General features: G+C 44.7%; 1 protein-coding gene across 2 annotated transcripts in view; it reads left to right on the forward strand.

Annotated features, from left to right (window-relative positions):
- Positions 1–9,154, forward strand: part of LOC148892191 (uncharacterized) — a 44,007-nt gene extending 34,853 nt beyond the window's left edge. For both annotated transcript variants that reach the window (XM_089005663.1, XM_089005661.1), the window contains 26 exons: positions 910–1,017; positions 1,144–1,251; positions 1,572–1,625; positions 1,703–1,756; positions 1,843–1,950; positions 2,012–2,065; positions 2,137–2,190; positions 2,257–2,310; positions 2,473–2,526; positions 2,604–2,711; positions 2,791–2,844; positions 2,955–3,008; positions 3,085–3,138; positions 3,445–3,498; positions 3,583–3,690; positions 3,768–3,821; positions 3,892–3,945; positions 4,020–4,127; positions 4,415–4,468; positions 4,548–4,583; positions 4,653–4,706; positions 4,767–5,064; positions 5,327–5,439; positions 5,530–5,598; positions 6,813–7,046; positions 8,313–9,154. In XM_089005663.1, the coding sequence (XP_088861789.1) occupies positions 910–1,017; positions 1,144–1,251; positions 1,572–1,625; positions 1,703–1,756; positions 1,843–1,950; positions 2,012–2,065; positions 2,137–2,190; positions 2,257–2,310; positions 2,473–2,526; positions 2,604–2,711; positions 2,791–2,844; positions 2,955–3,008; positions 3,085–3,138; positions 3,445–3,498; positions 3,583–3,690; positions 3,768–3,821; positions 3,892–3,945; positions 4,020–4,127; positions 4,415–4,468; positions 4,548–4,583; positions 4,653–4,706; positions 4,767–5,064; positions 5,327–5,439; positions 5,530–5,598; positions 6,813–7,046; positions 8,313–8,459 (2,301 nt within the window). In that variant the 3' untranslated portion in view covers positions 8,460–9,154. The remainder of the gene's footprint in view (positions 1–909; positions 1,018–1,143; positions 1,252–1,571; positions 1,626–1,702; positions 1,757–1,842; positions 1,951–2,011; positions 2,066–2,136; positions 2,191–2,256; positions 2,311–2,472; positions 2,527–2,603; positions 2,712–2,790; positions 2,845–2,954; positions 3,009–3,084; positions 3,139–3,444; positions 3,499–3,582; positions 3,691–3,767; positions 3,822–3,891; positions 3,946–4,019; positions 4,128–4,414; positions 4,469–4,547; positions 4,584–4,652; positions 4,707–4,766; positions 5,065–5,326; positions 5,440–5,529; positions 5,599–6,812; positions 7,047–8,312) is intronic.
- Positions 9,155–10,899: the final 1,745 nt, after the last annotated feature.

Below are 10,899 nucleotides of genomic sequence, written 5' to 3' on the forward strand. Positions count from 1 at the left end.
GGAGTGCGCGTTAAACACGTGTGCGTGTTATGCTCGAATAAATACGGTAATATAAAATCTATTAGACACATGCATTGCGGTATGTTTCTGTGTAAGCTCTCAGTCGTACAGGAGTGCTCCAACGATGAAAAGTTTTTCTTCAGCCAAACAAACAAAACAGCCAAACAAATTCTCAAAAAAAAGACTTTATCAACATTGCAGGGATAATCCTCGTGGGCCTCAATCGGCAGTACATATGCACCTAAAAGCTAGCAACCACTCATTTGATGACAATGAGGTTAAAATCTTAGCGAAAGAACATAGATGGTTTGAAAGGGGAGAAAAAGAAGCAATTTTCATAAAAAAGCAAAATCCTTCATTAAACGGATATGGTGGGGTGAGGTTCAATTTGGATCGTTCGTACAATAGCCTGCTTAGGCAACATAGGTTAGGCAACATTAGTAATGCTGATGAGGTGTTACCGGAGGGAGTGGGGCAATCAGGCCAGTCGTGAGTCAGGAATATAGGAACAATCGGTGGGGCCGCAGGGAGTGGTCCTCTGCTCCCCCCAACCTGAGAGTAGGGACCTATCATAGCAGTGTCCGGCACCGCCGTGTCTGGACATTAGGGATATATATAGGGCCGATACTACCAGTAAGACTTTTGTTTGCTGACAAAGCATCTTGGATAAGAAGCGAAACGTCCGACACCTTCAAAAAAAAAAGTACAGATGACGGCTGAAGAAACGTTTTCATTGCGGTATGTTGTTTCACACAATCTATGAGCAATTCATACCTTCTTAGGACAAATGATAGGGCTCATCTGTGCGGCCTAACAAATAAAAAAAACAAACAAACATTTTTTTTAATTACAAAAACACAAAATGATTCAAAGAGCATTCAAAAAAATCAGATGTTTCTGTTTTTGTAGGGGCCGGGTGCCGAAAGAGGTCCTCCCGGACCGGCCGGAGCCATCGGTCAGCCGGGACGGGCAGGAGCCACTGGAGGACCGGGACCAATGGGCGAGAAGGGCGAGCCTGTAAAATATCTCATTTTCAATACCTCAAAAAATATTATTCTGATATGTTTAACAAGAAAAAAGAAAAATCTCCAACCAGTTTATGGATTGAGCACTTGTGCCATCTCTCCGCAATATTTGTCCTAGGGTGAAAAAGGTTCCATCGGACCAGCAGGTCAGGATGGAGACCAGGGACCAGTGGGCATGCTTGGCACTGCGGGCCCTGCAGGACCCGCGGGAGATGATGGAGATAAGGTGATCTTTTAAAACCAGGACTGCGGTGTGAAGTTCAATGCCCGACTTTCACGTTGTCGCGTTGAAAGAAATGGTGGCTCTATGAAAACTATATTTTTTTTATCACAACAGATCCAGAAAAACCTTGTCCATATGCGCAATGCTAAAAATCAGTCACGTTATTTTGACCCAAAGGTCAAAACTTATTTTGATCAACACGACATGTTTGGATGAAAAAAAAAAAAAGTGAAAAATCAGGAAATATTTACTGGCTTATGAAATCCACTCGGGAAAACCAGTACCCCGAGAACATAAACCCGTAAAGATGCGCGCGTCCGCAGGGGGAGCAAGGAGGACCAGGCCAGAAAGGAAGTAAAGGAGACAAAGGCGAATCAGTGAGTTTGCAACTCGACATGCAACATGATCACCATCACCAAAAAACCTCTGATCGTCTATCTTTGTTATGTCGCAGGGACCCCCAGGACCCACTGGTACTCAGGGGCCCATCGGACAACCGGGACTTCCTGTGAGTCTGCTCGTTTAGATGCGTGCCAAAAATGAGTTTTTTTTTGGCGAAAAGCCAAGAGTTGAATGACTTACTGTATGCTGCAGGGTCAAGACGGAGAGGTGGGGCCCCAGGGACAGCAGGGTATGTACGGTCCCAAAGGAGATGAGGGTCTTCGGGGTTTCAAGGGTTTGAGAGGACCAATAGGATTACAGGTGAGTCATGCATAACCGACGTTTTAGCCGCTGATGTTTTGACACGCCTTTCATTTCCAAGGGTATGCCGGGCCTGCCTGGTGAAAAAGGCGAGAGCGGACACGTCGGCCTGATGGTGAGCCAGTAGCCATGTTCTTCCTGCATCGCGCATATGTGCTTATCCTTGAAGTGAGCTCTGAATTTTAGGGTCCGCCTGGTCAACAAGGGCCAACGGGTTCTCAAGGACCAATCGGAGGACTGGTATGTAATATCCTACATGTGTTTCTGTCCATTCTAATCCATCCGGTGCTTTTATGTTTTCCCCAGGGGCCAACAGGTCGGCAGGGTATGGTTGGACAGCCCGGCATGGTCGGAGAAAAGGTAATCATTGGAGCTGGGGGTCAGAAAGGTTGCAAGGCCATCGAATGGTCTACATGTCGGTTATTCAATCATTGTCACCTGTTCGAGCTTACTCGCCATTCGTTGGTCTACAGGTCAATCCTTGGTTCATGTTCTCTATCCTTTCACTCATATTTCGCTTAGGGGGAGGATGGTGAATCAGGAGATCCTGGCGCCGTTGGTTTTTCTGGAAAAATCGTGAGCATGTCTCCACCATTTTAAGGCCATACTTTGTTGGACATGACCCTCGATATCTGTCTCCCTTGCGACCTTAGGGCGAAACTGGTGATCAAGGGGAGAAAGGAGATGCTGGTCTACCAGGAGCAGCTGGTCCTCCGGGTTCCCGAGGCATCCTAGGGGAGGACGGAGCCAAGGGCAATGCAGTGAGTAGCTTCCAAACCACCTAAAAAGCCATTCGAAAAATGCATTCAACATCTTTTAATTGGACTGCTCTGGTCACAGGGTCCTATAGGTCTCACCGGGGACCTTGGACAGCAAGGGGAGGCTGGACCTAATGTGAGTGTTTCCCTCTCTTCAACATCCTGGCCATCGATGAATACCATCCTCGCGACCAGTCATTTTCGTGTCGATAAATGTAACGGTATGATATTTGCTGCCCCTGTAAGGGTATCGACGGACTTCCTGGGTCCAAAGGAGATACTGGAGAGCCTGGAAAAGCTGTGAGTGCAAGTCATATGTGTTCTCTCAAAAGAAAGATGGCTGATAGTACAACCTCTTTCATCGTGGTCTTCACAGGGACTGCTGGGAGCAGCAGGAGAACCAGGACCACCAGGACCTCCAGGCCGAAGGGTGGATTTATTTTTTGGACTCCCAATCCATGTTCATACTAAAAATGAAACTCACTTAAACTCCGCACTTAATAAGATACTAGATTTATTTACGCTCTCAATAAGTCTTGGTTTTTACACAGTCCTAAATCCTTAGACATCAATTCTTGCCTGGCTGTTACCTTTTCAAAGTCATGGTCATTGAATGTGTGTTGACCCCAGTCCTAACTCGTGAAGTCTTGGTCTTGACCTGGTCTTCCCTCAAAGTCTTGGTCTACACTTGGTGTTAACTCCTAAAACTTAAGTTGTCTCAAACGTCCCTCTTCAGGGCCACCTGGGTAAAGCTGGAAAAGATGGAAAGGAAGGTCTTAAAGGAGTGAAGGTAAGCGCAAAAAGTGGCTCTTCAAATCACAACTTAGGAAAGTTCACATCTTCTCCAAGTGCTGTTGCTTTGTGTTTATGTCAGGGTGCTCCTGGACGAGAGGGTCCTGTCGGGAAAACTGGGCCAGTAGGTCGTCAAGGTCAATCTGGAAAGGCTGGTCCACAGGGTCTCAGAGGCATTCCTGGTCCTGCTGTAATTCAGCTGAACACGATAATCATTTGTACAATTGCAAAATGTCTGGATATAATTGTTATATTTTTTTGGGGTAGGGTGAGCAAGGCTTGAATGGACCAACAGGCCAAACAGGACCACCCGGCCCTCTGGTAAGATTGATGAGATGACACGTCTAAGAATTATAATTCAGGTTTTGGATTTCTTCACAATATCTTTCAGGGTCCGCCGGGATTAATTGGGCTAAAGGGAGAACACGGAAAAATTGGAGACAAGGTGGCTTCTGGATTAACGGTGCACGTCCACCAACAGTTCTTATCAACGCCACCTGACTTGTGCCTTATGTGCAGGGTCATGGCGGACTCATAGGTTTGATCGGAGCCCCAGGGGACATCGGCGAGAAGGGAGACCGAGGGCTGCCGGGAAACCAGGGACTACCGGGTCCCAAAGGAGATGAGGTATGCAAAGCATGATCTCAAATACGAAACTTGGTTGGCCGTTCAGACAAAGGTCTACCAGAACAATGGCAACTTAAATTGACAGAACTTAAACTTGGACCTGGTCTCGAGACCAAAACTGTGAACATTATACCGTTATAAAGTATTGCTCCATACTTGGTCTAATTGTACTTGGTCTCAACTCGGTCGAAACTTCTCATAGTCTCCGCGTTGAGTCGACCTTGGTCTTGATCTTAAAGTTACTTGATGGTGAATGACATTTCAGTTTCGCCTGTCTTGAATCCCAGGGTCCTGTTGGCCCAGCAGGTCCTCATGGCCCCCCAGGCCCGACAGGTCTATCTGTGAGTACAATTCTTCGATTCCGTTATATCTTACGGGTTTGAGTAGTGGGACGACCTTCTGTCTCCTTGTCTTTTGCAGGGTGCTATCGGTATAAAGGGTTCTAAAGGAAATCCAGTAAGCGTCTACACGAATTTGACAGTTCTGTAAATACCCGCACTGCACTAATGGGTTATGTGAACTCAGGGTCCGACTGGACTCAGAGGAGATACAGGACCCGCAGGACCACCGGGACCCCCCGTGAGTGCCGAACATTGGCTCAATAAAAACTTTCAGGATTGAAAGTGGACCATCTCTTAGGGACTCCCGGCCGTCCCACCACTGCCGGAACAACGGACCGACCTTGTGGATGGTGCGGTTCTTGAAGGAGACAATGAGATGGTGGATGGCGACGAGGAGGACGAGGAGTGGATTCAGGGGGATCAGGCGGACACGTGGACCGCCGAAAAAAATGAGGGCCAAGGCATGGAGGAGGTGTTCGCCTCGCTGTCCTCCATGAAAGTGGAGGTCGAGGGTCTGCGAACCCCACAAGGGACCTACCACAGCCCCGCCCGCTCCTGCAAGGAGCTCTGGCTACTCAGTCCAGAACTTCCGAACGGTACTTCCGTCTGTTCAACTTATGTGTCTAAACTCAGTAAAGAATCAGGCTTTCTGATTCTGACCTAAGTTTCCCGTTTTTACGGCACCGTCGATTTGGGACATGCTCGAACTGACTTAGACTTGAGCTTCCTGACTTTACGAGTCACATTATTTCGCCGAGGAAACACAAGTCTTTTCTGGCTATAGCGTAGCACACGGTGCTTGAACTGAAGCATATCGAAAGTTGGCCGAAATGGTGAAGCCTCCTTGCGTCCCTCCAGGTGAGTACTGGATCGACCCCAATCAAGGCTGCCACCGAGACTCCTTCAAGGTGTTTTGCAACTTCACTGCTCAGGGTGAGACGTGTCTCTACCCAGATAAGAAATTTCAGTCGGTGAGTTGGCCCACCACATTTTCAAAAAAACAAATGTAACAAACGGCTTTGAAGCTCCGAGCTACAAGTTGAACTTTGCGTTTGCATCAGGTGAAGCTGGCCGGGTGGAAAGGCGAAAAGCCCGGCACCTGGTACAGTAAATTCCGCAAAGGAAAGGAGGTACACGCTAATGTCTTCAGATGTTTCGAACGTACCATCATCTCAATAATAATAATAATAATAATAATAATAATAATAATAATAATAATAATAATAATAATAATAATAATAATAAAAATAAATCATTTCATTTTGAAGCACCTTTCAAAACTCTCCAGGTCACTTTACAGTCATAGGGTGTTTTCTGTGGGTGATCAGCGGCAGCCACACGCGCCAGCGATCACTCAACCCGGAAGTAACTCAAATAGATAGAAAGCTAGTTAGCGAGCTAATAGACAGCTAATAGATAATAATAATAATAATAATAATAATAATAATAATAATAATAATAATAATAATAATAATAATAATAATAATAATAATAATAATAATACATTTAATTTCTAAACAACTTTCAAAACTCTCAAGGTCACGTTACAGTCACAGGATCAGTTTTTCTGTGGGTGAGCAGCGGCAGCCACAAGCGCCAGCATTCACTCAACCCCGAATAACTCAAATAAATTGAAAGCTCGCTAGCTAGATAGATAGCTAATAGATGGCTAGCTAGATAGCCAGATAGATAGCAAGCTAGATAGCCAGCCAGATATCTAGCTAATAGACAGCAAATAGATAGCAAATAGATAGCAAGCTAGGTAGCCAGCCAGATAGCCAGACAGATAGCTAGCTAATAGACAGCCGATAGATAGCCAGCTAGGTAGCAAGCCACGTAGCCTGCCAGATAGCTCGCTAATAGACTGCAAATACATAGCAAATAGATAGCCAGCCAGATAGCCAGCTAACAGAGAGCAAATAGATAGCCGGCTAGGTAGCAAGCCAGGTGACCAGCCAGATAGCTAGCCAGACAAATAAAAAAAAATTGGGTGCGCCATTTCTACACCGGCAAATAGGGTCATTGCGCAGTCATGACGAATAGAAATGTGGAACGTTTTGCACAAGCGCTCGCCTACCTGAGCGCCCACGTCCGCAACGAGTGGGCGTCTCGGTGCTAGCCGTTGTAGGTTGTCAAGGCCGATAGATAGCTCGTCAGCTAGATAGCAAATAGATAGGAAATATTTAGCTCGCTAGATCGCTGGATAAAGAGATAAATATGTTTTTTTCTAGCTCCTTGACACCAGTGACTACCTTTCTGATGAGCAAGGACTGGAGGCATCTTATTGCTTGACAAAGATGTGTCAACAATTCAGCTGAACACTTGCTCCTCCCCCTTTTTTCAGTTCTCCTACTCGGGCGTCGGCGGCGTTGAGGTGCATGTGGTGCAGATGAACTTTCTCAAGCTGCTGAGCGTGACGGCCAGGCAGACATTTACCTACCACTGCCTCAACTCTGTCGCCTGGTTGAACGCTGACACCGGCGGTCACCACTTGGCGCTGCGCTTCCGCGCCAGTGACGGCGCCGAGCTGTCACACGCTAACGCGCACTACGTCCGTGTCCTCTACGACGGCTGTCAGGTGAGATCAGAATCAGAATCAGAATAATCTTTATTGCCAAGTATGTAGAACACACAAGGAATTTGTTTCCGGTCGAACACGCTGCACTCGTATCATCATCAAAAAATTGCAAAGCAGTTCAATTTGGGCTACTGTTCAAAGAGTTAATGGCTTGGGGGATGGCAAACGCGCTAATCTTCTTTGTCCGTATCTCCTTATATCTTATGTTGTCAGGCCAGAAGTTGTAATGGGAAAATGTCGCTTCAAGGTGTTTCAAGAACCAGCTTTTGGGCTTATTAACTCTTCTAGATACCATCGGGCTGAAACCATTTCTTCAACTCATTCCCTGCCATTCACTAATTTATTCGGGAATTGAAAATATGACGTCGAGCGCCATTCCCGAATTTGTTCAGTTTTTGTTTTTCATGGTTGGGTGCCAACAAAGCACTGACCATGGCATCTGGAAGGTTTTCTTTCCCTTCCACAAGGCGGCAGTTTGCCTTTTATCCATGGTAGCGGTTTGTTACAGCTTCAGCTGTTGTTCAAACGCGAATATAAACCAATATGGATGTATTGCATTGTAGTTTGGACAGCCGCCCACATTTCAAGCTCAGATAACTCCAAAATGATATTGGTCTCAACACATATCATTTTGGAATTAACTCTTTTTCCTGATGAAGGAAGAGAGTCTGGTGCTTTGTTCCAGCTTCAGCTGTTGTCAAAGCGCTATCCAAATCAAAGCGTCATTGTATGATATTTTGTACAGCCGCCCCCATTTCAAGATCAGATAACTGCGGACCGATAACATTTAGGAATTAACTCTTTTTTTTCCTGATGAAGGAAGAGAGTCTGGCGCTTTGTTCCAGCTTCAGCTGTTGTCAAAGTGTGAATATAAACCAATATGGATGTATTGCATTGTATTTTGTACAGCCGCCCCCCATTTCAAGCTCAGATAACTCTAGACTCATATCATTTGTGTATGAACTGTTTTGAAATAAGAGAATCTAAGGTTTATAACGCTGTATAGAATGTTTAGGTAGTCCTAAAACTCCAGATTCTGTGGGTCCTGGAATTAAAGTGTCAATGACAAAAACCCTGGCACTGGAGTGGACACATTTTTGCACGTCGTCTGGCAGTGAATGAGTTAAATTCCTTTCTTTACATTGACAGTGCCATACAGGGGAGAGGGAAAAAATGACAACTGGTTCATGAAGCATCTTGAAACTAGATTCTCCCATCACCCATCGAAATTCGACATCATACTGCATGTTTTTTTTTCTGTCCCAGACACGCACAGGACAGGAAAGGACAATGTTGGAAATAGACGCCCCCCAGTCCAACACATTGCCCGTTGTTGACGTTGCTGTGAGCGACTTTGGTAACACGGGCCAAAAATTCGGCTTCCAGGTTGGGCCTGTCTGCTTCACCGGTTAAACCTTACGGACAGCACCGGATGGAACTTTTCCAAAAAAAGAGCCAAAGACTCTTTTAACGTGCAGGGAAAAGCAAAACAAACTACTTCCAAGACTCCGAGCAGGTGGCTGACCATATTTCAACCTTTTATTGCTTACTCATTAGGCGACCTAGTGGTAAGCACGTCTGCCTCATACCTCTGAAGGTTTGGGGTTCCAATCTGAGCTCCAGTCTTCCCGTGTGGAGGGGCTTTTTTCCACTTTGGTCCCACATTCCACAAAAAAAGTGCACGCTAGCTCCATTGGAGACACTGAATGGTCCACGATGGGTAATGGCGGCGACCAATCGCCCAAACTCAGCCGGCTCCAGCTCATGCGCCACCCCACAATGAGGACAAACACCAGAGAAAAATGGATGATTCCTCATTGTCACCGACATAGTCTGAAAAACACTTGAAAGGTTGCGATTTGCCCACAAATTCACCCACTAAAAACCTCATTGCTGTTGTTTATTCACATTAGCTTTAGCCGAGTTGTTATGCGTGTGTAGTTGTGATGTCACCATGGTGCTATTGTCGACAAAGGGAAACTGAGGCAGTGCATTATTTTTTTCCTTATTTCATTCATTTATTTTAGTTTATTTTTAAATTGAGATGTTTTACATTGTTTGTACTGGGAAGTGACTTAATTGTAATAATAAAAAAACGTACATTTGAATGTTAAACATCCTCCCTCATTTATAATAAGAATAAGAATAAGAATATGCGGCGGCAGCCACATGCGCTAGCGTTCACTCAACCGGGAATAACTCAACTAGATAAAGTTAGCTAGCTAATATATAACTAATAGATAGCTAGTTGTTGTATTAAGATCATCCTGTCTACTTGATATCTGACTTAAAGATTCTTTCCTGACAGACAATGTATTTTAGGTGTTCAATTACCTGACATGTTTCGGCATATACTTCCGCTAAACTACCATAACCACCGATTGATAAAAAAGAAAAAAATTGAACGTGAGCTCATCACAACTCCACACGGACAAATCAGAATCAGAATCAGAATCAGAATCATCTTTATTGCCAATTATGTAGGACACACAAGGAATTTGTTTCCGGTAGAACACGCTGCACTAGTATCGTTGTCAAAAAAAACCTGCTAAGTGGCACTATACAGTTCCATTTTGGCTACTGTTGAAAGAGTTCAAAGAGTTAATGGCTTGGGGGAAGAAGCTGTTTAAATGTCTGCTGGATTTGGTGCGCATGGATCGGTAGCGCCTGCCTGAGGGGAGTAGCTGGAAAAGGTGGTGGGCAGGGTGCGGAGGGTCCAGTAGGATTTTCCGCGCCCTAGTTTGGATTCTTGCAGTGTGCAAGTCCTCGAGGGTGGGTAGGGCGGTGCCAATGATTTTTTCCGCCGTCCTAACTGTCCGTTGAAGTCGGATTTTGTCCATTTTTGTGGCGGCCCCGAACCAAACGGTGATGGAAGAACACAGGATGGATTCGATGACAAATCTTAAGTTATTTGACGTGACTTTATAGCGTTAGCATTGGAGTCGTAATCGCTATTCTGAATGGAAAATTATGAGGCGCCTTCTCCAAAAAATGAGTAGCACCACTCAGTAGACAAATATCTTTGTTGGGAAATATTGAGATTTTGGGTCTATATCACAAGTAACAAATTTCTCTCCATTTTTTTGAAACGCTCCCCTAAAACACGACACAAAACATCATTGCATGGTTTGAATGGAGGATGGGGCATCTACAGGACAGAAAATAATGTAAAATAGAAAACTTGATCAATTGTGCCCTGAGATGGCTCGAGCGAAGAAACATTCTCTTAGTTGTGCCATCTGGTGGATAAAAAATCATCTGTTGGATGAAAATAAATGCTTGAAAGGCAATGAAATATAAGCAAATTATCACAATGGTTTTCAGTTCTTTTTTGGATTGGATCGGAGTGGAGAAATTTACATTTCATTCATTTCATTTTTTTAGGTGTAGTTTTGCTTTTTATGCTAATTTAAACAACAAAGTGCAAAGCTAAAATACAGTAAAGTCTCGTTATATCGATATCGGATATATCGATAGTCCCGGTTATATCGATACTATTTCTATGCACGCACAGAGAAAATTACATGCAAACAGGGTCGGATATATCGATAGTCCCGGTTATATCGATATTTTTCGGACTCCCTTGAATATCGATATAACGAGACTTTACTGTACTTTGAAAACAGTTATCAGCTGCCAAATTCCACCTACACATATTCATCACACCCAAAATGGCCCTCAAGTGATGTAACTTAAAAATGATTCTTTTCTTACCGACAGTGTATTTTAGGTGTTCAATTGACATGTTGTGACGCGCGTTTTTTCAGCTGGTGTTACAAAAAAAAAGGTGAGTCACAACATCTGTGACACTCTGACGAAGGCGGAAGTATACGCGGAAACATGTCAGGTACTT

Source organism: Hippocampus bargibanti, linkage group LG10 (assembly GCF_051943395.1).
Source record: "Hippocampus bargibanti isolate YZ-2025 linkage group LG10, ASM5194339v1, whole genome shotgun sequence".
NCBI classification, from domain to species: domain Eukaryota; kingdom Metazoa; phylum Chordata; class Actinopteri; order Syngnathiformes; family Syngnathidae; genus Hippocampus; species Hippocampus bargibanti.